This window comes from Chiloscyllium plagiosum, unplaced genomic scaffold, assembly GCF_037043375.1.
Source record: "Chiloscyllium plagiosum isolate Xiang-an unplaced genomic scaffold, Cpla_swu_hap1 HiC_scaffold_7, whole genome shotgun sequence".
Taxonomy (NCBI): Eukaryota; Metazoa; Chordata; class Chondrichthyes; order Orectolobiformes; family Hemiscylliidae; genus Chiloscyllium; species Chiloscyllium plagiosum.
Genome location: NW_028270145.1, coordinates 78499278 through 78524020, shown reverse-complemented (window position 1 = coordinate 78524020; position 24743 = coordinate 78499278). Strand labels below are relative to the sequence as shown.

Sequence of the window (24743 nt, the reverse complement as noted above, 5' to 3'; positions counted from 1 at the left end):
AACAAATTTTGTCTTACAATGAAGACCAACATTTAATTACATTTATGCACCAATGTTAAATAACTATTTGAAGAAAAAAGCTGGAAAAACAATATAAATAATTCATATGTAAAAAGACTAAAATTTGATTTATAATAGCTTTTAATGTTTAGTATGTTCAACAGCTTCACATGATTCTTATCAATATGACTTTCCACTAGATAAGAAATTCTAGCAGGAATTGAAACTCTTATTATGCATTCACAAGTTTCAGCATAGAAGCAAACCACTGGTACTTAATAGAAACTAAGTCAACAAAAGAAAAATTAGAGGAAGACAGTAACCAAAAATTTAGTTAAACTTGGCTTTTAAATATAGCCGTCAAGAAGGGCAATGCAAGACCGCTGGGATTTAGGGTGTGCATTCCACAGATTGAGAATTAGGAACTAAGAGCACAGCTGCTATTGTGTAGGCAAAGGATGGAGTGATTGGCATAGGACTTGAAATCAGGCAAATGGTGAGTTGTAAGCGTCATGAAATGGTGAGATAGACGAGAAACTCAGACGGTTATTCTCAGAACTGAAGTGTGATTTTTCCAACTCCATTTCCTTTCCTCAGTCATATCTTCTGATGAACATTTCAACTCATCAGCTTAATAAAGGTTCATCTTTAAAGGATTTCATTGTGGTATATAAACCATAAGACTATAAGATATAGGAGCAGAATTATGCCATTCAGCCCATCAAATTTCCTCCACCATTCATTCATGACTGATATGTTTCTCAACCTTGTTGTCCTGTCTTCTCACTGTAACCCTTGATCCCTCTACTAATCAAGAACTCAACTATCTCTATCTTAAATACTCTTGGCCTCCGTAGTCTTCTGTGGCAATGAGTTTGAGAAATTCACCACATTCTGGCTGAAGATATTCCTCTTCATCTCAAAAAAAAGATATCCCTTCGCTCTGAGTCTGTGCCCTCAGTTCCAGTCTGTCTTTGTAATGAAACCATGTTCTCCACATCCACTGTATCCAGGTCTCTGAGTATTCTGTAAGTTTCAATGAGATCCCTCCTCATTCTTCTAAACTTCATTGAGTGTAGACCCAGAGTCCTAACCACTTCTCAAATTCCAAACCCTTCATCTCCAGGATTCATGTAGGCCTCTTCTGGACACCCTCCGAGGCCAGAACATCCATGAGCACAAAACTGCTCACAATATTCCAAATGTAGTCTGACCAGAACTTTATACAGCCTCAGCAGTAATCCCTGTTTTTTTTTATTCTAGACCTCTTGAAATGTATTCTAACATTGCATTTGCCCTACTTCTGGTACATCGTGCTGGCAACTCAGCAGAGGGTAAAGGTTTTTATAGAATCAGTAGTGCGGAAACAGACCATTTGGCACAACAAGTCCCTATGAACAGTAACCCACCCACACCCATTCATCTACATTATTATTCTACATTTCCCCTGACTATGCACCTAACCTACACATCCCTTAACACTATGGGCAATTTTTGCATTACCAATTCCCCTAACCTGCATATCTTTGGACTGTGGGAGGAAACCCATGCAGATACAGGGAGAATGTGCAAACTCCACACAGACAGTCACCCAAGGCTGGAATTGAATCCAGGTTCCTGGCGCTGTGAGGCAGCAGTGCTAACCACTAAGCCACCTGTTTCTTTGAGGTGGTTTCCTGCCACCAACCCATCTTTGTCTATACTGTGTCTAAGACCTGTCTAACTATCAGTGGTCAAGATTGACCTCTGGCAAATCTAAACAGAAGAGGCACCTGCTCCTTTTTCTACCCAAAATCTGTGGGCAAAATCGTTTAGAGGCCTGTGTGCCACAAGCTACGGTCATATTTGTGGCAGAAGTGCATGAGGATTCCGATGAGACCTTTGTCGATATCAGAAACAAATTATTTCATTTTCTATGCATTTGGTGAACAGTGTGGTGTTTCTTACTGGGCAGTGATGATTTTTTTGTGTGGCAGTGGGGTGAAAAACAGAGCAGCAAGTCAATAAGTGTAGAGACTGGGGAAGAGTTTGAGACTAAGGCAAACATAACTAAGAGGAAGGGCAGTTAGGGAGACATTGCTGAGCTCAGTGGAATTGGCGATTTGGACTGAATTTACTTCAATGCAAGAAGTTTAACAGGTTAGATGGATGAACTTAGAGCCTGGATTAATGCACGCAATTATGATATTGCTGTCACAAAGACGTGGTTGAAAAAGGGACAGGATTGGCAACATAACATTCCAGGATATCAATGTTTTAGACAAAACAGAGGAGGAAGCAAAAGAGGTGGGGAAGTTGTATTACTGGTTAGGGAGAAAGTGAGGTCTGCAGATGCTGGAGATCAGAGCTGAAAATGTGTTGCTGGAAAAGCGCAGCAGGTCAGGCAGCATCCAGGGAACAGGAGAATCGACGTTTCGGGCATAAGCCCTTCTTCAGGAATGAGGAAAGTTTGTCCAGCAGGCTAAGATAAAAGGTAGGGAGGAGGGACTTAGGGGAGGGGTGTCGGAAATGTGATAGGTGGAAAGAGGTCAAGGTGAGGGTGATGGGTCAGACTGGGGTGGGGGCGGAGAGGTCGGGAAGAAGATTGCAGGTTAGGAAGGCGGTGCTGAATTTGATGGATTAGACTGAGACAAGGTGGGAGGAGGGGAAATGAGGAAACTGGTGAAATCCGAGTTCATCCCTTGTGGTTGGAGGGTTCCTAGGCGGAAGATGAGGCGCTCTTCCTCCAACGGTCGTTTTGTTGTGGTCTGGCGATGGTGGAGTACAAAGACCTGCATATCCTTGGTGGAGTGGGAGGGGGAATTGAAATGTTGAGCCACAGGGTGGTTGGGTTGGTTGGTCCGGGTGTCCCAGAGGTGTTCTCTGAAACGCTCCGCAAGTAGCCGGCCTGTCTCCCCAATATAGAGGAGGCCACATCGGGTGCAGAGGATGCAATAGATGATATGTGTGGAGGTGCAGGTGAATCTGTGGTGGATATGGAAGTTTCCTTTGGGGCCTTGGAGGGAGGTGAGGGGGGAGGTGTGGGCGCAAGTCTTGCACCTCCTGCGGTTGCAGGGGAAGGTGCCGGGAGTGGAGGTTGGGTTGGTGGGGGGTGTGGACCTGACGAGGGAGTCACGGAGGGAGTGGTCTTTACGGAATGCTGATAGGGGAGGGGAGGGCCACCTCCAAACGGACCCCACCACCAAGGATATATTTCCCTCCCCTACACATCATCTATTGCATCCTCTGCACCCGATGTGGCCTCCTCTATATTGGGGAGACAGGCCAGCTACTTGCGGAGCGTTTCAGAGAACACCTCTGGGACACCCGGACCAACCAACCCAACCACCCTGTGGCTCAACATTTCAATTCCCCCTCCCACTCCACCAAGGATATGCAGGTCTTTGGACTCCTCCATCGCCAGACCACAACAAAACGACAGTTGGAGGAAGAGCGCCTCATCTTCCGCCTAGGAACCCTCCAACCACAAGGGATGAACTCGGATTTCACCAGTTTCCTCATTTCCCCTCCCCCCACCTTGTCTCAGTCTAATCCATCAAATTCAGCACCGCCTTCCTAACCTGCAATCTTCTTCCCGACCTCTCCGCCCCCACCCCAGTCTGACCTATCACCCTCACCTTGACCTCTTTCCACCTATCACTTTTCCAACGCCCTTCCCCTAAGTCCCTCCTCCCTACCTTTTATCTAAGCCTGCTGGACAAACTTTCCTCATTCCTGAAGAAGGGCTTATGCCCGAACTGTCGATTCTCCTGTTACTGGTTAGGGAGCCTATTGCAGCTGAGTTGAGGGAGGACACCCTGGAGAGCTCTTGCAGCAAGACATTATGGGTGGTTCTCAGAAATAGGAAGGGTGCAATCACAATGCAGGAATTGTACAACAGACCTACCAGCTACCAGCAGGAGATAAAGGAAGAAATATGTAGTCAGATTCTGGAATGATGCGAAAATAACAAAGCTGTTGTGGTAGGTGATTTTAACTTCCTTTATGTTAACTGGGACTACCTTAGTGACGGGGTTTGAATGGGTGCATTTTGTTAAGTGTGAGCAGGAGGGTTTTATGAAACAGTATGTGGATAGTCCAACAAGGTAGGGGGGCATACTAGACCTGGTATTGGGAAATGAGCCCAGCCAAGTGATCCAAGTATTTTGGGAATGGTGACCATAACTCCATAAATACTTGGATACTAATGGATAAGGACAAGTGTGAACCTCAGATGAAAGTGTTAAATTGGGGGAAGGTCAACTTTAACTGAATTAAGTAAGAATTATATAATGTGGATTGGGAGTGGCTGTTTGAGGGTAAATTCACATTTGACATATGGGAATCTTTTCAAGACCAGTTGATTTTCACAGGCATGTTCCTGTGAAGATGACGGATAGGAATGGCCGGATTCACGAACCTTGGATGACAGGGAAATGATCAGCTCATCAAAAAAAAGGAAGCATATCTCTGCTCTAGGCAATTAATAACAGATGAAGTCTTTGAAGAATACAGAGAAAATAGGAAGGAACTGAAATGGGGAATTAGGAGGGTTAATAGAGGCTATGAAATGTCCTTCGCCAGCAGGATTAAGGAGAATCCCAAGACATTTTGGTTATATATTAGGAGCAAGAGGGTAGCTGAGGAAAGAGTAGGCCCACTGAAGGATAAATGAGTGAGGTTATGTGTGGAACCACATGAAATGGGTGAGATTCTTAATGAGTACTTTACATCAGTTTTTACCAAAGAAAGGGACATGAGGGATGTTGAGGTTACGTAAAGGTGTATGAATACTGTTGGGCAAGTCAACATAATGAAGGAGGAAGTGTTGGATGTCTTGACATGGGTGGCACGGTGGTTCAGTGACTAGCACTGCTCCCTCACAGCACCAGGGACCCAGATTCAATTCCTGTCTTGGGCAACTGTCTGTGTGGAGTTTGCACATTCTCCCTGTGTCTGGGTTTCTGCTGGATGCTCTCATTTCCTCCCACAATCCAAAGATGTGCAGGTCAGGTGAATTGGCCATTCTAAATTGTCCATAGTGTTAAGTGCATTATTCAGGGGTAAGTATAGGGTCTGGGAGGGTTGCTCTTCGGAGGGTCGGTGTGGACTTGTTGGGCCGAGGGGCCTATTTCTATACTGTAGGGAATCTAATGAAAAATAAATGAAGGTAGACAAGTCTCCAGAGCCAGATGGGATCAATCCCAGGATATTGTTGGAGACAAGGAGGTGGAAGTAGCTGAAACCTTAACAGATATCCTCTTTGGCCTCAAGTGAGGTTCAAGAGGACTGGAAAATGGCCAGTGCTGTTCATTTCTTAAAGAAGGCAAACAGCAATAATCTAGGTAATACAAGCCAATGAGCCTGATGTCAGTGGTGGAAAAGCTTTCGAGAAGACACTGAGAGACAGGATTTATTCATATTTGGAAGTAAATGGATTTGTTAGTGATAGGCAGCATGGGTTTATGGGGGAAAGTCATCTTATTAATTTGATTGAGTGTTTTGAGGAGGTGACAAGAATGATTCATGAGGGAAGGGCAGTGATGTTGTCTACATGGACTTTAGCAAGGCATTTGATATGGCAGGCTGGTACAAAAGGTAGAGTCTCATGGAATCCAGGGTGAGCTCGCTTGATGGATTCAAAACTGGCTTGATCATAGAAGACTGAGAGAAGCACATTGTATGCTGTATGGGCAATCTGATCTTCACGAACATAGGTGTCAACATCTGACAGCCTCTAACAACTCTCATGGTACACCTCCAACACACTTCTGCATTTCAATGCTGTACCTTGTGTTGCATCAGTGAGTGTCTTTGTAATGCAGCAGCAAAGCCATTTTATGTTCAGGGACTTGCAACCAGCTCATGGACTGGATCTGGCTACGTCACCAGTCTATTTGCGAGCTGTCTTTCATTTTGAGCCTAGGATACTCGCAGCATCCCTGCTTGTCTTTTTGTGGTTTGTCCGCTCAGCCAGGAATTACTAGGCTCATAGTATTTCTGCATTATCATGCCATTTGGCACAGGTAAGAAGTCATGAAGCTTGTTGTAGTTTATCAGTAGTCCTGAGTCAGTTGGGGGAAACAGCCTTCACTCATGGGTCCCAGCTAGTATGTCAAGGGCATGCTCTGATACCAGTCAGTCAGCTGCTTTGGGCAGTCAGAGTCAGGATGCTCTCCACATAAAAGATAAGGGGCCAAATATTGGACAGCCCACTTCTCATCTTGGCAGAGTGGGTACTGCAGATGCTGGAGATTAGAATCAAGATTAGAGTGGTGTTGGAAAAGTGCAGCAGGTCAGGCAGCATCCGAGGAGCAGGAAAAATCAACATTTCGGGCAAAAACTCTTCAACAGAAATGAAAGACTTTTGCCCGAAACCTCGATTTTTCCTGCTCCTCGGATGCTGCCTGACCTGCTGTGCTTTTTCAGCACCACTCTAATCTTGACACTGCTCATCTTGATTCACTAAGTGGGCTGTTTTCCTCCTGAAATGGGACAGAAGCAAAATTAAGGAGGATGAAAATGGGTGGCACTGTTGTTATTTTGGGGGTAATGTCCTGAGTGAGTGAGTAGGTACACAGAAGGCATACGTAATGATGTTGGTTTTGAGGTGCATGAGAGCGAGCAAAGATGTTGAGGTAATAGTGAGACTGGTAGAATATGACCCTGGCTGGGGGATGGGTACAGTAGCAGAGATAGAGTGTATGTCAGGTATCAGAGAGAAGATGGCGGTACATAAGCTGATGGATTAGAGAAGGTAATTTACCATCTTTATATACTGTGATACATTCCTCAGATGGAGGAGTGTGCTTTAACCCAGGTGAAAATCTTGGACCAGATTGGCATGCTCTAGAGTCATGGTCTTCTCTGCTTGTCTTTGGGGAAAAGGACCTCTTGAGCATCCATCACATATTGTCCAGGCCTCTGTCCCTAAAGTGGCTGCCGAATATCCCTTTTTTGCCATACCTGGCGCAAATATCAGAAACTATGCAGGGCTCCTGACTGACGATACTTGTCCAGGTGCACAACAGCCTTTTAAGGATGGCAAGAGTGCCAGGGATGCTGATCAATTCCAGGTTATCGCAAGTGGCAAGATGTCTCAGGAACACCATGTGGTAAGATGGGGGTAGATGAGAGGGATGCCATAAGGTTTGAGTAAGTATTTATGAGATATGAAGTAAGTTTGATGAGATACAGCTCGGCGGGGTCCTTCATCCCATGGAATACTGCTGATGTAATCTCCTGAATTTAAAGAGCTTTGAAAAATTGATGCATCTGCAATTTGTTCCCCTTTATCTATTTTAATTCTCTCTGTTAGAAGCCATCGGGTCCTGAGATTTGTTTACTTTAAATCCCATTTGCTTTCCCATTGCCAATTCCTCACTTAAAGTTAATCCCACAAAAGCCTTCGCGATTCGTTTATATGTTTCTGGAATTGAACTTTGCCCTTAAAACATGTTTTCATAAAAGTCTTCTTTTCGCTCTTTTCTATTGAAAGCTCTAATCTTGTAGAGTTCCTATGGAATGCATTAATATATTGGTGCACTGAACCGTAATATAGTTCTTCAGTATGGTGAGTTTCTGAATGGAATAGTGCAAGCAGGGAGCAAGATTTCTTGTACGATTGAATAAAAATTACTAATTAGGTGAATCATAATTTCTCATGGTTCTTAAGAAACAGTTTGGAGCAGTACCAGCAAAAGACATGGGAGCATGCAACTCGTCTAAGTAGATTTACACAGAACTTACTGCTGAGTAGGCTTTTCAGACTACCATTCCAGTGATAGTGCTCTACACAAGTGTCTTCGGCTCTAGTTACTTCATCTGATCTTACCAACAAATCTTTCTAGACGTTGCTCCCTCATGTGTTCGCTAGTGCTGCATTGCATGGGATGGTGCAGGAGATTGGACCAAATAACTTTTAAATAACGAAACAAATGCGAGGCATTGAATGCTTCTTTGCCTCTTTTTTATTTATAGAAATTATTCAGGTGTATGATCATATTACTTCTGTGATAAAATTATTTTGACATTTAAGAGTGGGTGACGTTTTGTCAGCGGGAGATCGAAGGTCTGGAGCACTCAAGTGCTCATTTCACAAAAGACCTACAGACTTCAGAGTAAGCACTGTGCAAAACAACGGCCATTACCCAGGGATTGAAACACTCCTGGAAAGCTATAGAATTCAAGTGTATTTTTATTTGAAAAAGAGAAAACTCAGGCCACTTTATCAGCATTAGGAAATACCTAGGCAGGTCACAGTGTTACCTATGCTGGTTAGTGTTGACATTTTATTTTTAATGAAGGCTTTAAAGCTCTTGAGAATATTCTAAATGTCAAAAAAAAAATTCAAATTTTAAATATTTTCTTTTACCCATGATAATTTATGTCTGTTCCATTTTATAAAACATTGTAAATAAAGTTACGCTAATTAGTTTTCTTTCATAATAGATGCATCATAGTTTGATGATTCTTGCTCCTTATTTCTTTTTAACCAGTACGTACCCATAGTGTTTTTTTTTGCTGGTTTGTTCTTTCCCTTTTTGTCCTTTTTATTAAATACAAAACGGATAATTAACATAGCCACAAGAGCTGACAGAAGCTGTTGTTTTATTTTATTGATGCAATGCTGCTGTGATGTGAATCTGTATTATTATTACAATTTTACTTCACTAACTTAAGGCATCTGTATTGTTGATGCCCAGAGGTGATTACAGCATGACAATATGAATACGAAAAATACAGTTCATAATGTGAATTCATTTAATTTTTTTCCAGTTAGTTATTTGTCCGTGTTCAAAGAATTGTGCATATGAAGGGTCTCTTTTTAAATAAAGGCCACTGATCTTCATTTGAAAATCTTAAATGTTAAGGCCCTTCATCTTAGGAACAATTGTGTTTGTAATAAAATGTTTAACTGATTCTTGTTGAGTAAGATCAAAGCTAAAGACCCAAGTGCTATTTTTATAAGTTTTATTTATTTATTATCATGCATTTGTTGCAAAATACAGTAGAAAGTATTATGTAGCATTGTCACTCTCCAGATCCATCTTGAAACGCAGAAAATAAACCAAACTATAAAATATGAATGAGGAAAAATGAAGGAATAAAGAAATTATCCAACTTTACACTCCTTCTTGCTAAGTGTTCCATCATGGGCCATGGGCCTGGTGGCCAGGCATGAGGCCCCTTCTCTACGCTGCCACCGCTGGAATGAAAGTTGCCACTGTTCAGCGCCATCTTGCTTCCATTGATGTCCTTGCCACTATAGGTCCTCACTGGACCTTGGTAATGCAGACACGATTAATGCTGCTGGATACCGCTCTGGCCCAAACTCGACTCTGCCACTCCATGACTCTGCTTTGGTCCCACCTCACCAATGCAGCCATTGCTGATGCCACTGGGTCTCACACTGGGCCAAAACTCACCTCTGTCACTGCCTCCATGAATCTACACTGGATGCAGATGTCACCAGGAACCAAACTCACCTCCACCACAGGAGGTAAGAGTTGGTGCTAGGACTGCCTCAACGATGCAGAAGCCGACAGGAACCCAAACTGGCCTCCATCGTCACCACCATGAGTGCACTGATGAGCCCACTTACCGCTGCCGATACCATCACCATCACTGAGCTCTTCATCTAGAAGTGAGTAAAACAAAATAGAAGAGAAAAAAAGTGAAAGAAGAGGGAACAAAAAGAGAAAAGAAATGAAAAGAGAATTGCATGGCGCAGACAAGCCCAGCACTCAGAAATCCTACTCCACTGCCGTCTTACCAGAAATATTTTAGGAGCTTCTTATGAGAAGATTAAACTTGAGTTTATGTGATCTTGAATTTTTGAGTGTATGTGCATGGGCCAACTTCTGGGTAACCTCAGGAAGCTTAGTGGAGAACAGGGTTTCAATTTTGACCTGTAACCTTACCAGAGTTATTCCTGAGCAAGAGGGTTGGGGAAGGGAGGATGGTAGAAAACTTTGAGTAGGTGTCGAGAAAGGGAACAATCAGGAGGCTTGAAGTGATCAGGTAGAAGAAAATGATCTTGACAGGGGAAGTCAATGGAGTCGGAGAAATAGTTGGGATGGCATCAAGTGGTGGCCTGAAACAGTCTTCAGACATGCAATGAACTTCAATAGGCTCCTGTTCCTCCCAGACCATTTTTGATAAAGTTTCTAAAGCTTAATACCACAAACCCCTTAAGGACCATAAATCATAATACACATAGACCACATTTCCCTGGATGGAAACATATTCAGTGTAGTCATATTTTGAGAAGAGAAAGTCAAATTGTTACTCAGCTCCTCTTTACATTTGTAAATGGTCCAATCCTCCTTCAGTCTAGTTTCTTGGATCTTTGTGTCCCCCTGCGAGTTTGACTGGCGGCCCCATTTTTGGTGCATAATGAGCACATGTCGCTTGTTCACCATTTTGAGTGCCAAGATGGCCATTTTGCTACTGAAAACTGGTACAAAGTCAGCAAAGACTTCGAACTAGTAAAGTTTGGGAGACAATTTAAATCTGAGCATAGTTTCAAGAATTAAATTCATTTAAACATGTTCTAGAAATGAGAAATGGATATCAATTAAAGTGACTACGAAGCTCTTGACTTTTGTGAAAGCTGAGTTATTTTAGTAATATCATTATTGGAATCAAATGTCGAATTCTTACCTGATTTGGCCTGTTTGTGACTCCAAATTGGGCACCCATTAACTACCTTCTCTAATCACTACTCATTTGGACTCACACCACATTTGCAACACAACATGCAACGAGCAATAAGCTACTGTTTCCCAAACATGTCCCAGTGTGACCCAATTTTGATGCTGAGATTTTATATTATCTCAGGTTATAAATTGGGGCATAGTAAAGATGTTGAGGAGCATGAGGAGGGATCAGGCAGGAAGAATTTGATAGCAAGGTAGAAATTCTACAGTTAAAAATAAGCACACTCACCTATTCATAGATTTGCTTTGGCACAATTGGGCCTCAGCAATCAGTTCATTAGCCAATACTCACAATAACAATCCACAAACATTTAAAGGGGCTTTGTAGTTGTCAGAAATCAGATTGTGCTCGGTGGCAGCTATTGCTGCTTCTGACCTCATGACCCTAAAATCACATCTTGTGACTAATTGGATCACAACTCACAGTTTGGGAAGCCAAGTAATAAGCATTCATTTTACCAGAGACACGCACATCCCAAGAATGAATGAAAACAAGTGAAGTGCTGGTATGAGGACGGAATGAAAATGAGTTTGATGAGGAAAAATGAATAGGAGACATCCCTGAAAAGGAATTGCAGCCTTGGCTTGGACAGAGAGTGTTCTGCAATATGGACAAGGATGAACAATGTATTCTTCTGCAGCACTCCCTTTGATGCTGTGACAGTGATGAATGAATCAATGATCTTATAACTGTTTATTATGCTATGGGTCATGGGGAGAAATTTTCAGATGATTTCTCCTGTTTTAAAGAAGTGTTTTGACTCAATTGAGTTTTGTGACTCTAAAACACTGATGAAAGACGTTTTCTTAAAAGTTTAAAGTAAAAGAGAGAATAGATGTTTATTTCACAACAACCAATACCACCCACTCAGATATGTCAGACACACATGCAAATGAAGAAAGTGTTTTCAGCAGAGATAGCATTTCTAAATAGTCCAACGATTTACTGCTAAACTTGGATCTTTTAATAGAGGTTTGAAACATTGCAGGCCTACTAATTCACTTTAGTGCCATGTTAAGAAATAGGAGTGGAAGTGTCTAATGATGAAATTCAATGATTTATTGCTGTCAGTATGTTATTGGCTTTGCATCACTACAGGTACAGCCAAACTGCTATACTGAGGATCTGATTTGGTTCTTCACATTGGTTGGTAAAAAGTCATCCCACGTTTTAGCCTGTTAAGTGGATTTTAAGCAGGATTCTTTCTTTGCTGGATCATATGCCTGTGTATTGCGTCTTCTTGTCCTCCAGACTGAGAGGCTAATATGTGTTGTTAATATTGCTTTTATTACAATCAAACTGATTTTTTACAAGTAACCAGGTATCTGTTTTTCCAGGATCCATACAAATGATCCCTGATGCTTTGAGTGCTGTACAGAATAGGTCTTAAAATTCAGCCATGAATTGCTTTGTGATAGAATTAATTTCTTTATTCTTTTATTCGTTCACGGGATGTAGGTCTAGTTATTTGGGCATTTATTGTCAATCCCTAGTTGCCCTTGGGAAGGTAGTGAATTGCTGTAATCTATGTGCTGTAGGTTGACCTAATTGCCATTAGGATGGGAATTCCAGGATTACTGAAGGAACAATGATATATTTTAAAGTCAGGATGATGAGTTAGCTTGATGAGAACTTGCAGTGGTGGTGCCCTTGTCCCTTTATTTGATGGTAGTTGTGAGTTTAAAAGGTGCTGTCTAGAGATCCTTGCCAAATTCCTGCAGTGCATCTTATAGTTGGTACATTTTGCTGTGACTGTGCATGGATGATGGAAGGAGTGAATGTTTATGAATGTGGTGGCACATAAATAGGCTGCTTTTTTTTTCTGGATGATGCCAAGCTTCATGAGTATTGATGGGGCTGCAATCATCCAGAAAAGTGGGGAGTATTCCATCAAACTCCTGACTTGTGCCTTGTAGATGGTGGAGAGTCAGGAAGTGACTTACTCACTGCAATATTCCTAGCCTTTGACCTGGACTATTAGATATTTTGTTTCTATGGCTAGTCCAGTTCAGCTTTTGCTCAATGGTAACCCCCCAGCCTTCAGGATATTGGCAGAGTGGGGGCGGTTCAGCAAAAGCAATGCCATTGAATGTCAAGGAATGATGATTTGATTTTCTCTTCCCGGACATGGTCATTGTCTGTAAATTATATTGCACAAGTGCTACTTGCCACTTGTCAGCTAAAACCTGGATATTACCTTTAAAACCAGGTTTTAAAGTGTTTGTTTCAGTGTCTGAGGAAGCGCAAATTGAGTGTTGAACATTATGCAATCATCAGCGAACTAATCTTATGATGGAGGGAAGCCTGTTACAGATGAAGCAACAGAAGTTGATGGGCCGCGAACACTATCCTAAGGAAACTCATGCAGAGATGTCTTCGAGCTGAAATGACTGACCTCCAACAACCACAACTCACCTCCTTTCAACCAATGAAGTTGCCATATGAATTCCCATTTTGCTGCAGCTCTTTGATGGCACATTTGGCTAAATGTTGCCTTTGGTTATTTTTATTCACTTATGGGGTATGGGCATCACCAGCAAGACTGGGTACTTATTGCCTATCCCTAATTGTCTTTGAATTGTTTTGCTCCCCATAGCACTTCAGAGAGCGGGCAAAAGCCAACCACTTTGCTGCGAATTTGGAGTTGCTCGTCAGTAAAATCTCATAATGGACATTGATGTCAAGGGCAGTTACGATTGTGTCCCCTACTTTCAGTTCAAACATTTTTTTCTGAATTTAAATCTCTTGTGTACTCTGTTTTACCTTTATACCGATCAGTCTGGACTGTGTATATTTAGCAAATGCTTGTACAGAAGTTAGCGTGGTTATGCTGACATTTACTAATATCCCACTGAGCAAGATAGCTAACCATTCATTTTCAGAGGTCACTACCTTGTTTTTTAATGTTGTAGTGGTTTGCTGGAAGTTATATCATCACATAAACTCAAAGCAACTCAAAGTAAATGGTCATGTTCGTTGTTGTGATCTGTGTGGCACTCAAGTGATGGTCTAATCGACATAACATGTTGGATTTAATGAGTCTAGTTGAAAGGCCAAATTCAGAAAGAGAGGATCAGAGTTAATATTTAATCTTTCATGAGAACTGGAAATTCAATAGGATTTAAGGAAGTGGAAGTGGGGAGGATAGAAAGCAGAGCAAAAGGGAAGACGGAAGAGATTTAATGACAGAGCTGCAGGCTGAAAGAAGTGGCGATGAGGCAAACAAAGAAACAGGGGGAAGAGAAGATGCCGAGAAAACATCTTGCATGCTGCTGAAAAGCAAAAACAAGAGAAAAACTGAAACTTGCAAAGAAAGAGAAATACGATGTGGAGAGAACTTGTTCAACACAGCTTTACATCCAGAAGGCCATTAGTGTCTAATCGAAAGACGAGGTGCTATTCTTCGAATTTGCATTGGCCTTCATTGCAGGGAAACTATTGAGGGAGTATTGTAGAGAATGAAATTGTTGATATATTTTGAACATAGCCCATTTGTATTCATATTAAAATAATATCTTTACACTTCACCAAATCCTCAAGCCTGAACTATAATTTGCTGTATATTGCATCAAGTGAACTCAATCAACATTGTCCAGTTAATGAGTGTAAAGTAGCTATCTTGCAGGGAGACATTAATTTTACGCCTGTAATTAAAACAAGTTTCCAGCTATCTAATACATGAAGCACAGTTTAGGATGCTCCACCCCTCTTCCTGCTTGAAAGAGGATGTTATTGAGATGAATAATGAGGAATGAGAATCCATCAACTAAAGTTATTTATTGAAAATTATACTTTCATGATTTAAGAAAAAAATCTTTAAATTTTTATTTCAGGATCACATGGATTCAAATAAACATGTACAAGAGTTGCGTAAACAGTTGGAAGAATCACAAAAGAATGTTCAGAAGTAAGTAAGAGAATGATATTTGAAAACAACTGATATTTGTATAGTACAGATCACACACACAAAGTCTCTGAGCATTTCACAAGGATAATGTGTAAAGAGCAAAAAAATGAAGGTGCCCAGAGGGCAAGAAAGGAAATAAATGGTATGCAGAGAAACATAGATTTGGAACTGAGCAAGTGGGAAGCAAGGTAGTGATAGAATTTTGGTCACAATTCCGGAAGTCAGTGAAAATGAGTTATAATAGGACTTATGTTTTAATTTTATATGAGGCTGTAACATTCTGAACAATTTGAAGCTTGGGATAATGTAAATGCAGAAGCCAAAAAATATCATAAAAGACTGCCTGATGGGTGATTAAGCACATGCACAAGGTTTCAAAAGAGAAGAAGAGTAGAGAAGAAAATGGTGAATTATCTGGAATTAAATTTAAAAAACACTCTTGTTAGCAGGAGAAGCTGAGCTTAGAATTGGGAAGCACTCTATAGATGTTTCGCCTTGCCTAACATCTCATCATTTAAGTAAACTGTGTTGTGAATGAAGCATTTTACCACTCGCCCTCAGTTTGGATTCTCAGTCTCTCATGGAGCAGCTGTGATGCAGAGATTGACAGTTGAACATGGAATTGGCAGGAACAAAAATTTGGATATGCAAGGAATTTGAGGATGCACATGCAGCGGAGATTGAGTCCTTAATTTGGAGTATATCATGGTCTATTAGTACTTCATATTTGATGCCTTAAATAAGGATAAATGGAATGTGATTGAAAGAAAAAGTTTGTTGTGGAATAGAGAAATTCAGTACTCTGGATTCTCAGGTTGCTCTTTGAGTATTCTTAGGGATGAGTTTGAACTAAATGTGAGCACAAGATCCACTTTCTTGCACAATTTTTTTGATAGTCACTTGGTTGTATAGAAATTGAGTATTGTGAAAAAAAGACATGCTGTCAAAGGTTTTTGTCTTACAATCAACAGGAGAGATGTAGGAATACCAAATTTCTAAGGGAGCAATAATTTATATTGAGCCACAGAGTCATACAGCACAGAAAAGGCCCTTCAGCTCATTGAGTCTCCACCAACAAAAACTACAATAAAAGGTGTGCTAATCCCAATTTCCTGCACTTGTCCCATATCCTTGAATGTTATAACAGTTCAAGTGCTCATCCAAATATTTTTTAAAGGTTGTTAAGTTTCTAGCCTCCACAATGTTTCCAGGCAGTGCATCCCAGATTACCATCATCCTCTGAGTAAAACGGTTTTTCTTCCTATCCTCTCTGAATTTCCTGCCCCTTACCCTAAAACTATGCCCCTTCATGATTGACCCCACAACAAAGGGAAAGAGCACCTCGCTGCTCACCTTGTCCTTTCCCCTCTTAAACTTATACACCTCAATCATGATCCCCCCACTGCACCCAGTCTTTCTCTGCTTGAAAGAAACCAATCCTAGCTTATCGAGTCTATCATAGAGTCATAGAGATGTACAGCATGGAAACAGACCCTTCGGTCCAACACGTCAATGCCGACCAGATATCCCAACCCAATCTAGTCCCACCTGCCAGCACCCGGCCCATATCCCTCCAAACCCTTCCTATTCATATACCCATCCAAATGCCTCTTAAATGTTGCAAATGTACCAGCCTCCACCACATTCTCTGGCAGCTCATTCCATACACATACCACCCTCTGTGTGAAAACGTTGCCACATAGGTTTCTTTTATATCTTTCATCTCTCACCCTAAACCTATGCACTCTAGTTCTGGACTCCCCGATCCCAGGGAAAAGACTTTGTCTATTTCCCTATCCATGCCCTTCATGATTTTGTAAACCTCTATAAGGTCACTCATCAGCCTCCGATGCTCCAGGGAAAACAGCCCCAGCCTGTTCAGCCTCTCCCTATAACTCAAATCCTCCAATTCTGGCAACATCCTTGTAAATCTTTTCTGAACTCTTTCATGTTTCACAACATCTTTCCGATAGGAAGGAGACCAGAATTGCACGCAATGTTCCAACAGTGGCCTGACCAATGTCCTGTACAGCCACAACATGACCTCCCAACTCCTGTACTCAATACTCTGACCAATAAAGGAAAGCATACCAAACACCTTCTTCACTATCCTATCTACCTGTGACTGCACTTTCAAAGAGCAATGAACCTGCACTCCAAGGTCTCTTTGTTCAGCATTAAGTGTATAAGTCCTGCTAAGATTTGCTTTCCCAAAATCCAGCACCTCGCATTTATCTGATTTACACTCCATCTGCCACTTCTCAGCCCACTGGCCCAACTGGTCCAGATCCTGTTGTAATCTGAGGTAACCCTCTTCGTTGTCCACTACACCTCCAACTTTGGTGTTATCTGCAAACTTACTAACTGTACCTCTTATGCTCGCATCCAAATCATTTATGGTAAATGACAAAAAGTAGAGGACCCAGCACCGATCCTTGTGGCACTCCACTGATCACAGATCTCCAGTCTGAAAAACAACCCTCCACCACCACCCTTCTACCTTTGAGCCAGTTCTGTATCCAAATGGCTAGTTCTCCCTGTATTCCGTGAGATCTAAACTTGCTAACCAGTCTCCTATGGGGAACCTTGTCGAACTTACTGAAGTCCATACAAATCACATCTACTGCTCTGCCCTCATCAATCTTCTTTGTCACTTCGTCAGAAAACTCAATCAAATTTGTGAGACATGATTTCTCATGCACATCCCTAATCAGTCCTTGCTTTTCCAAATACATGTACATCCTGTCCCTCAGGATTCCCTCCAACAACTTGCCCACCACCGACGTCCGGCTCACTGGTCTATAATTCCCTGGCTTGTCCTTACCACCCTTTTTAAACAATGGCACCACATTAGCCAACCTACAGTCTTCTGGCACCTCACCTATGACTATCGGTGATACAAGTATCTCAGCATGAGGCCCAGCAACCACATTTCTAGCTTCCCACAGAGTTCTCAGGTACACCTGATCAGATCCTGGGGATTTATCCACCTTTACCCGTCTCAATACATCCAGCACTTTCTCCTCTGTAATATGGACATTTTTCAAGATGTCACCATCTATTTCCCTACAGTCTATATCATCCATTTCCTTTTCCACAGTAAATACTGATGCAAAATACTCATTTAGTATCTCCCCCATTTTCTGCGACTCCATAAAAGGCTGCCTTGCTGATCTTTGAGAGGCCCTATTCTGTCCTTAGTTACCCTTTTGTCCTTAATGTATGTGTAAAAACTCTTTGGATTCTCCTTAATTCTATTTGGCAATGCTATCTCATGTCCCCTTTTTGCCCTCCTGATTTCCTTCTTAAGTATACTCCGACTTCCTTTATACTGTTCTAAGGAGTCACTTGATCTATCCCATCTATACCTTACATATGCTTCCTTCTTTTTCTTAACCAAACCCTCAATTTCTTCAGTCTTCCAGCATTCCCTATACCTACCAGCCTTTCCTTTCATCCTGACAGGAATATACTTTCTCTGGATTCACGTTATTTCATTTCTGAAGGCTTCCCATTTTCCAGCCATCCCTTTACTTGCGAACATCTGCCCCCAATCAGCTTTTGAAAGTTCTTGCCTAATATCGTCAAAATTGGCCTTTCTCAAATTTAGAACTTTAGCTTTTAGATCTGGTCTATCCTTTTCCATCATTATTTTAAATCTAATAGAATTATGGTCGCTGGCCCCAAAGTTCTCCCCCACTGACAACACAGTCACCTGCCCTGCCTTATTTCCCAAGAGTAGGTCAAGTTTTACACCTTCTCTAGTACTGAATCAGAAAATTGTCTTGTACACACTTAACAAATTCCTCTCCATCTAAACCCTTAACACTATGGTAGTCCCAGTCTATGTTTGGAAAGTTAAAATCCCCTACCATCACCACCCTATTATTCTTACAGATAGCTGAGATGTCCTGACAAGTTTGTTTCTCAATTTCCCTCTGACTATTAGGAGGTCTGTAATACAATCCCAGTAAGGTTATCATCCCTTTCTTATTTCTCAGTTCTCCTTATAGTTCAATTGTTCCATTCATGGCAACATCATGGTGAACGTCCTCTGTACCTGTTCTAGTGCTATCACATCCTTCCTCTCGTGAGGTGACCAGAGCTGCACAGGGTATTCCAGCTGTGGCCTAACCAACTTTCTGCTCAGCTCCCGCATTACCTCCTTGCTTCTGTATTGTATCCATGACCAATGAAAGCAAGTATCCCATACACTTTTTAACTATCTTATTCAAACGCTCCTTTGACTTCAGGGATTTGTGAATAATTACCCCAAGATCCCTCTGTTCTTCTAATTATTCCCTCATCTTGTTTCTTCTTCCAAAATGCATCACCTCGCACTTATCAGAGTTCAATACCTTTTATCACTGCTCTGCCCATCTGATCAACCCATTGATATTTTCTTGCAAGCACACCCATCATCTTCCCTGTTAACCACCCTACCAATCTTGGTGTCATCTGCAAACTTGCTTAAGATTCCACCACATTTTCATCTATATCATTTATGTATATTATGACCAATAAGGTCCCAGTACTGATCTTTGTGGTACATCGCAGTACACTAGCCTCCAGTCACTCAATCAACCTTTTACCACAACCCCTTTTGTCCCCTTACAAAGCCAATTTCTAGGCCATCTCACCAAGTTTCCCTGAATTCCACCTGCGTTAACCTTTTCAATCAGTATTACAAATGGGACCTTGTCAAACGCTTTGCTAAAATCCAGGTAAAATACTTCCACTGAACTTCCCTCAACCCTCAATACCCCACAGTTTTGATCACGTTTTTGAAATATTCTAACAGATTTGTTTGGCATGACCTCCCTCTGATAAAGCTATGCTGACTACTCCTAATTCATTCATGCTTTTACAAATGGATATTAATTCTCTCTCCTTCAGAAGTTTCTCCAACAGTTTCCCAATCTTGGGTGAGAAGCAAAGGACTGATGAGTTGGCAGGTAGATGTTGTTTGATACATTACCATGGAGAATGCAGCAAGTTACAATGACTGTGAAGCTTTTGTTTAAATTCGAAAAAGGCAAATGCATCAGGGAGAGTGTTTCCCAAGCTTTTGTTTAATTGAGAAGGCACCAAGTCTGCACACTGTTTCATGGCATGGGCTGGGTTATTAGGTTAACAAAGGTTATTACAGAGGTATGAAGAAAGTGTTGTTTGAAATAGCTTGGGGAAAAAAAAGACGAAAGAGAAGGTCAGTAGATGAGCAGTGGCAGACATTTGAATTGATATTTCATAATGCTTAGCAAAACTTTATTCCAGTTTAAAATAAGAACTCAAACAAAAGAATGAACCAATAGTTATCAAGGGCACATAGGGATTGTATCCAATCAAAATTAAGGAGAAAATTGATTCTGAATGTAAATTGGCAAGAAATAGAAGGAAATAAAAACCTTCTTCAGATAAAGGACATAGAAACGTAGAAAATAGGAGCAGGTGTAGGCCATTTAGCCCTTTGAACCTGCTCCCCATTTGTTATGATCATGGTTGATCATCTAGCTCAATAGTCTGTTCCTCCTTTTCTCCCATAACCCTTGGTCTCTTTAGCCCCAAATGTTATTTCCAACTCCTTCTTGCAAACATACAATGTTTTGGCCTCGACTGATTCAGTGTAGTGAATTCCACAGGTTCACCACTGTCTGGGTGAAGGAATTCATTGTCATCTCAGCCCTAAACAGTCTACCCCGTATCTTTAGAGTGTGATCCCAGGTTCTGGGCTCCTCATCATTGGAACATCGTTCCTCTCTCCAGTCCTGTTAGAGTTTACCAGTTTCTATGAGATACCTCCTCAGTCCAGCAAATATAACCCTTACCAATTCAACCTCTTTTTTGTGCATCAATCCTGCCATCCCAGGAATCAATTTGGTAAAACCTCATTGCATCCCCTTTTTATCATGAATATCTTTCCTCAAACAGGGAGACCAAAACAGAACTCAATATTTCTGGATTTGGTCTCACCAAGGCCCTGTATAATTGCAGCAAGACATCCTGCTTCTGTACTCAAATCCTCTCTTTAAAAATGCCAACATACCATTTGCCTTCTTGACCACCAATCACATTTGTATCAGAGTCAAAAAGTGTGGTGCTGGAAAAGCATCCAAGAAGGAGGCAAGTTGACGTTCTGAGCATAAGCTCTTCATCAGGAATGTAGGGGGTGGAGAGGCAAAGGGGTCGAGAGATAAATGGGATGAGGGTGAGGCTGGGGGAAGGTAGCTAGGAAAGCAATAGGTAGATTGGGATGGGGGTGATGGTGATAGGTCGGGGTGGAGGGTGGACCATATAGGTGGGAAAGAAAGTGGACAAAGGACATTTCAAGAGGGGGTGTTGATTTGAAGGGTTGGATCTGGGATAAGGTAGGGGAAGGGAGATGAGGACATTGGTGAAATCAACATTGATTCCGTGTGGTTGGGGGGTTCCAAGGCGGAAGATGAGGTGTTCGACCTCCAGTTGTTGGGTGGCTAGGATTTGGCATTGGAGGAGGTCCCGGACTTGCATGTCGTTGGCGGACTGGGAGGGGGATTTGAAGTGGTCAGCCACGGGATGGTGGGGTTATTTGGTGTGTGTATCCCAGAGATGTTCTCTGAAACATTCTGCAAGTTGGCATCCTGTCTCCGCAGAGTAGAGGAGACCACATCAAAAGCAATGGATATGATAATTGAGGTGTTTGGATGTACAGGAAAATCTCTGCCAGATGTGGAAGGATCCTTTGAGACCTTGGATGGAGGTGAGGAAGGAGGTGTGGACGCATGTTTTACACCTCTTGTAGTGGCAAGGGACAGTGCCGGAGTGGAGGGTGAGTTGGTGGGGGATGTGGATCTAACAAGGGAGTCATGGACGGAATAGTCTCTGTGAAAGGCTGAAAGAGGTGGGGAGGCAAGTATATCTCTAGTGGTGGGGTCTGACTGTAGGTGGTGGAAATGGCATAAGATGATGCGATGTATACAGAGATTAGTGGGGTGGAAGGTGAGGACCGGGAGGTCTGTCCTTGTTGCGGTTGGAGGGGTGGGGTTCAAGGACAGAGGTGTAAGAAGTGAAGGAGTTGTACTGGAGGGTATTGTTTAGAACATGGGGAGGTAAATTGTGGTCCTTGAAGAAGGAGGCCATCTGGGATGTTCTAGGGTTGAAATGATCCTCTTGGGAGAGGATGCGGCAGAGGCGGAGGAATTGGGAGCAAGGGATAGCATTCTTACGGGTGTGGGGGGGTGTGTGTGGTGCGTTGAGGTAGTCTAGGTAACTGTGAGGGTTGGTGGGTTTGAAGTGGATGTCCATGTTGAGTCGGTTGCCGGAAATGGAGATGGAGAGGTCCAGGAAGGCGGGAGGGGGAGGGGGGTGTCCGAGATGGTGAACTTGATGTCAGGGTGGGAGGTGTCTGTGAAGTTGATGAACTGTTCAACCTCCTCATGGGAGCATTTCGTGGCGCCGACAGAGTCATCAACGTAGCGGAGGAAAAGGTAGGGAATGGTGCCTGTGTGACTGTGGAAGATGGACTGTTCCATGTACCCGATGAAGATGCAGGCATAGCTGGGACCCATGTGGATGCCCATGGCTACCATTTGGTACAAAGCATCTGCAGTCCTCACTTTCTCCCTGCTGCATTTGTATGCATACCTTTACCGACTGGTCTCCAAGGACACCCAAGTCTCACTACATATTTCCCTCTCTCAATTTATAGCTGTTCCGATAATAATTCACCTTCGTGCTTTTGCTCCCAAAATGGTTCAACTCACAATTATCCACAATATATTGCATCTGCCATGCATTTATTCACTCTCTAAGTTTGTCCCAATCAGTCTGAAATATCTTTGCATCTTCCTCACAGCCCATCTTCTAATCCAGCATTATACTGTCTGCAAGTTTCGAAATATAATACTTAGTTCCCTCATCCAAATCATTCATATATTGTGTATAGCTGAGGAGCTAGCACTGATCCCTATGCTTGCCATTCAGAAAAAGATCTGTTTATTCCCATTTTTTTGTTTTCTATTTGCCAGTTTTCTAACCATTACACCCAAACGCATGTTCTTTAAATATACATACTAATATTTTATATGGGACTTTTGTCGAAAGCTTTGTGAAAGTTGAAGTAAACATTGCTTGTCACATCCTTGAAGAATTCCATTAGATTTGTCAAGCATAATTTCCCTTTTGCAACCAAAGTAAAAATATTAAGTTTCTCACTCCACAAATGCTGCCAGTATTGCTGAGTTTTCCAGCATTCTCTCTGTTTGTTTCAGTCCTCCCATCATTAATCTGCACTGATTTTACATCAATGTGCCCTCAGTAATTTGTTGAAAATGTGGTGCTGGAAAAGCACAGCAGGTCAGGCAGCTTCTGAGGACCAGGAGAGTTGATGTTTCGGGCAAAAGCCCTTCATCAGGAATGAGGCTGTGAGCTGAGGGGGTGGAGAGATAAATGGGAGGGGGTTGGGGCTGGGGAGAAGATAGCTGAGATGTGATAGTTAGATGGAGCTGGGGCTAATGGTGATAGGTCAAAGAAGAGAGTGGAGTGGATAGGTGGGAAGGAAGATGGACAGGTAGGACAGGTCATGAGGGTGATGCTGAGTTGGAAGGTTGGATCTGGGATAAGGCGGAGGGAGGAAAATGAAGAAACTGATCAAATCCACATTGATGCCATGGGGTTGGAGGGTCCCGAAGCAGAAGATGAGGTGTTTTTCCTCCAGGTGTGGGGTGGTTAGGGAGTGGTGATGGAGGAGGCCCAGGACCTGCATTCCTTGGCAGAGTGGGAAGGGTAGTTGAAGTGGGGTTGGTTGGTGCAGGTGTCCTGGAGATGTTCTCTGAAATGCTCTGCGAGTCAGCATCCTGTCTCCCCAGTGTTGAGGAGACGCATCGGGAACAACGGATACAGTAAATGACATGTGTGGAAGTGCAGGCGAAACTTTGATGGATGTGGAAGGCTCCTTTGGGGAGTTGAGGGGGGAGGTGTGAGTGAAGGCTTTGCAATTCTTATGGCAGGGCAAGGTGCTGGGAGAGGAGGATGAGTTGGTGTGGGGGGGTGCATGAACCTGACAAGGTAGTCGTGGAGGGAATGGTCTTTGCGGAAAGTGGATAGGAGTGGGGAGAGAAATTTATCTCTGGTGGTAGAGTCCGTTTGTATGTAGCGGAAATGGCAGAGGTTGATGCGATGTATACGGAAATTGGTGGGGTGGAAGGTGAGGACCAGAGGAGTTCTGTCCTTGTTGCAGTTGGAGGGGTGGGGTTCGAGGGCAGAGGTGCAGGAAGTGGGTGAGATGCGCTGGAGGGCATCATCGACTACTTGGGAGGGGAAATTGCTGTCTTTGAAGAAAGAAGCCATCTGGTGTGTTCTGTAGTGGAACTGGTCCTCCTGAGCGCAGATGCAGCAGAGGCGAAGGAAGTGGGAATAAAGGATAGCATTTTTACAGGAAGCAGGGTGGGAGGAAGAGTAGTCCAGGTAGCTGTGGGAGTCAGTGGGTTTGTCGAAGGTATCAGTATTGAGTTAGTCAATGCTGATGGAGATGGAGAGGCCCAGGAAGGGGAGGGAGGTATGAGAGATAGTCCAGGTGAATTTTAGGTTGGGTGGAATGCGTTGGTGAAGTTGATGAACTGTTCAATCTCCTCGTGGGAGCAAGAGGTGGTGCCGATGCAGTCATCAATGTCGCAGAGGAAGAGGTCGGGAATGGTGCCGGTGTAACTATGGAAGATGGACTCTTCCACATAACTGACAAAGAGACAGGCATAGCTGAGGTCCATGCTGGTGCCCATGGCTACCCCTTTCGTCAGGAGGAAGTAGCAGGATTCAAAGGAGAAATTGTTGAGGGTGAAGACCAGTTCAGCCAAATGAATGAGTGTGTCAGTGGAAGGGTACTGGTGGGGATGTCAGGAGAGGAAGAAACGGAAAGCTTGGAGGCCTTCATCATGGTGGATGGAGGTGTATAGGGACTGGCTGTCCATGGTGAAGTTGAGGCATGGGGGGGCCAGGGAAACAAAGGTCTTGGATGAGGTAGAGGGCATGGGTGGTGTTCCGAACATATGTGGGATATTCTTGGATCAGGGTGGATAGGACAGAATTGAGGTATGTGGAGATGAGTTTGGTCTACCTATGGCACTCTCAGCTACCTTCCCCCAGCCCCAGCCCCCTCCCATTT

At 42.8% G+C, this 24743-nt stretch overlaps 1 protein-coding gene across 2 annotated transcripts in view; it reads left to right on the top strand.

Moving 5' to 3' along the window:
* Nucleotides 1-24743, top strand: part of nckap5l (NCK-associated protein 5-like) — a 643060-nt gene that overhangs the window by 104124 nt on the left and 514193 nt on the right. For both annotated transcript variants that reach the window (XM_087989196.1, XM_043694058.2), the window contains exon 2: nucleotides 14535-14608. In XM_087989196.1, the coding sequence (XP_087845322.1) occupies nucleotides 14541-14608 (68 nt within the window). In that variant the 5' untranslated portion in view covers nucleotides 14535-14540. The remainder of the gene's footprint in view (nucleotides 1-14534; nucleotides 14609-24743) is intronic.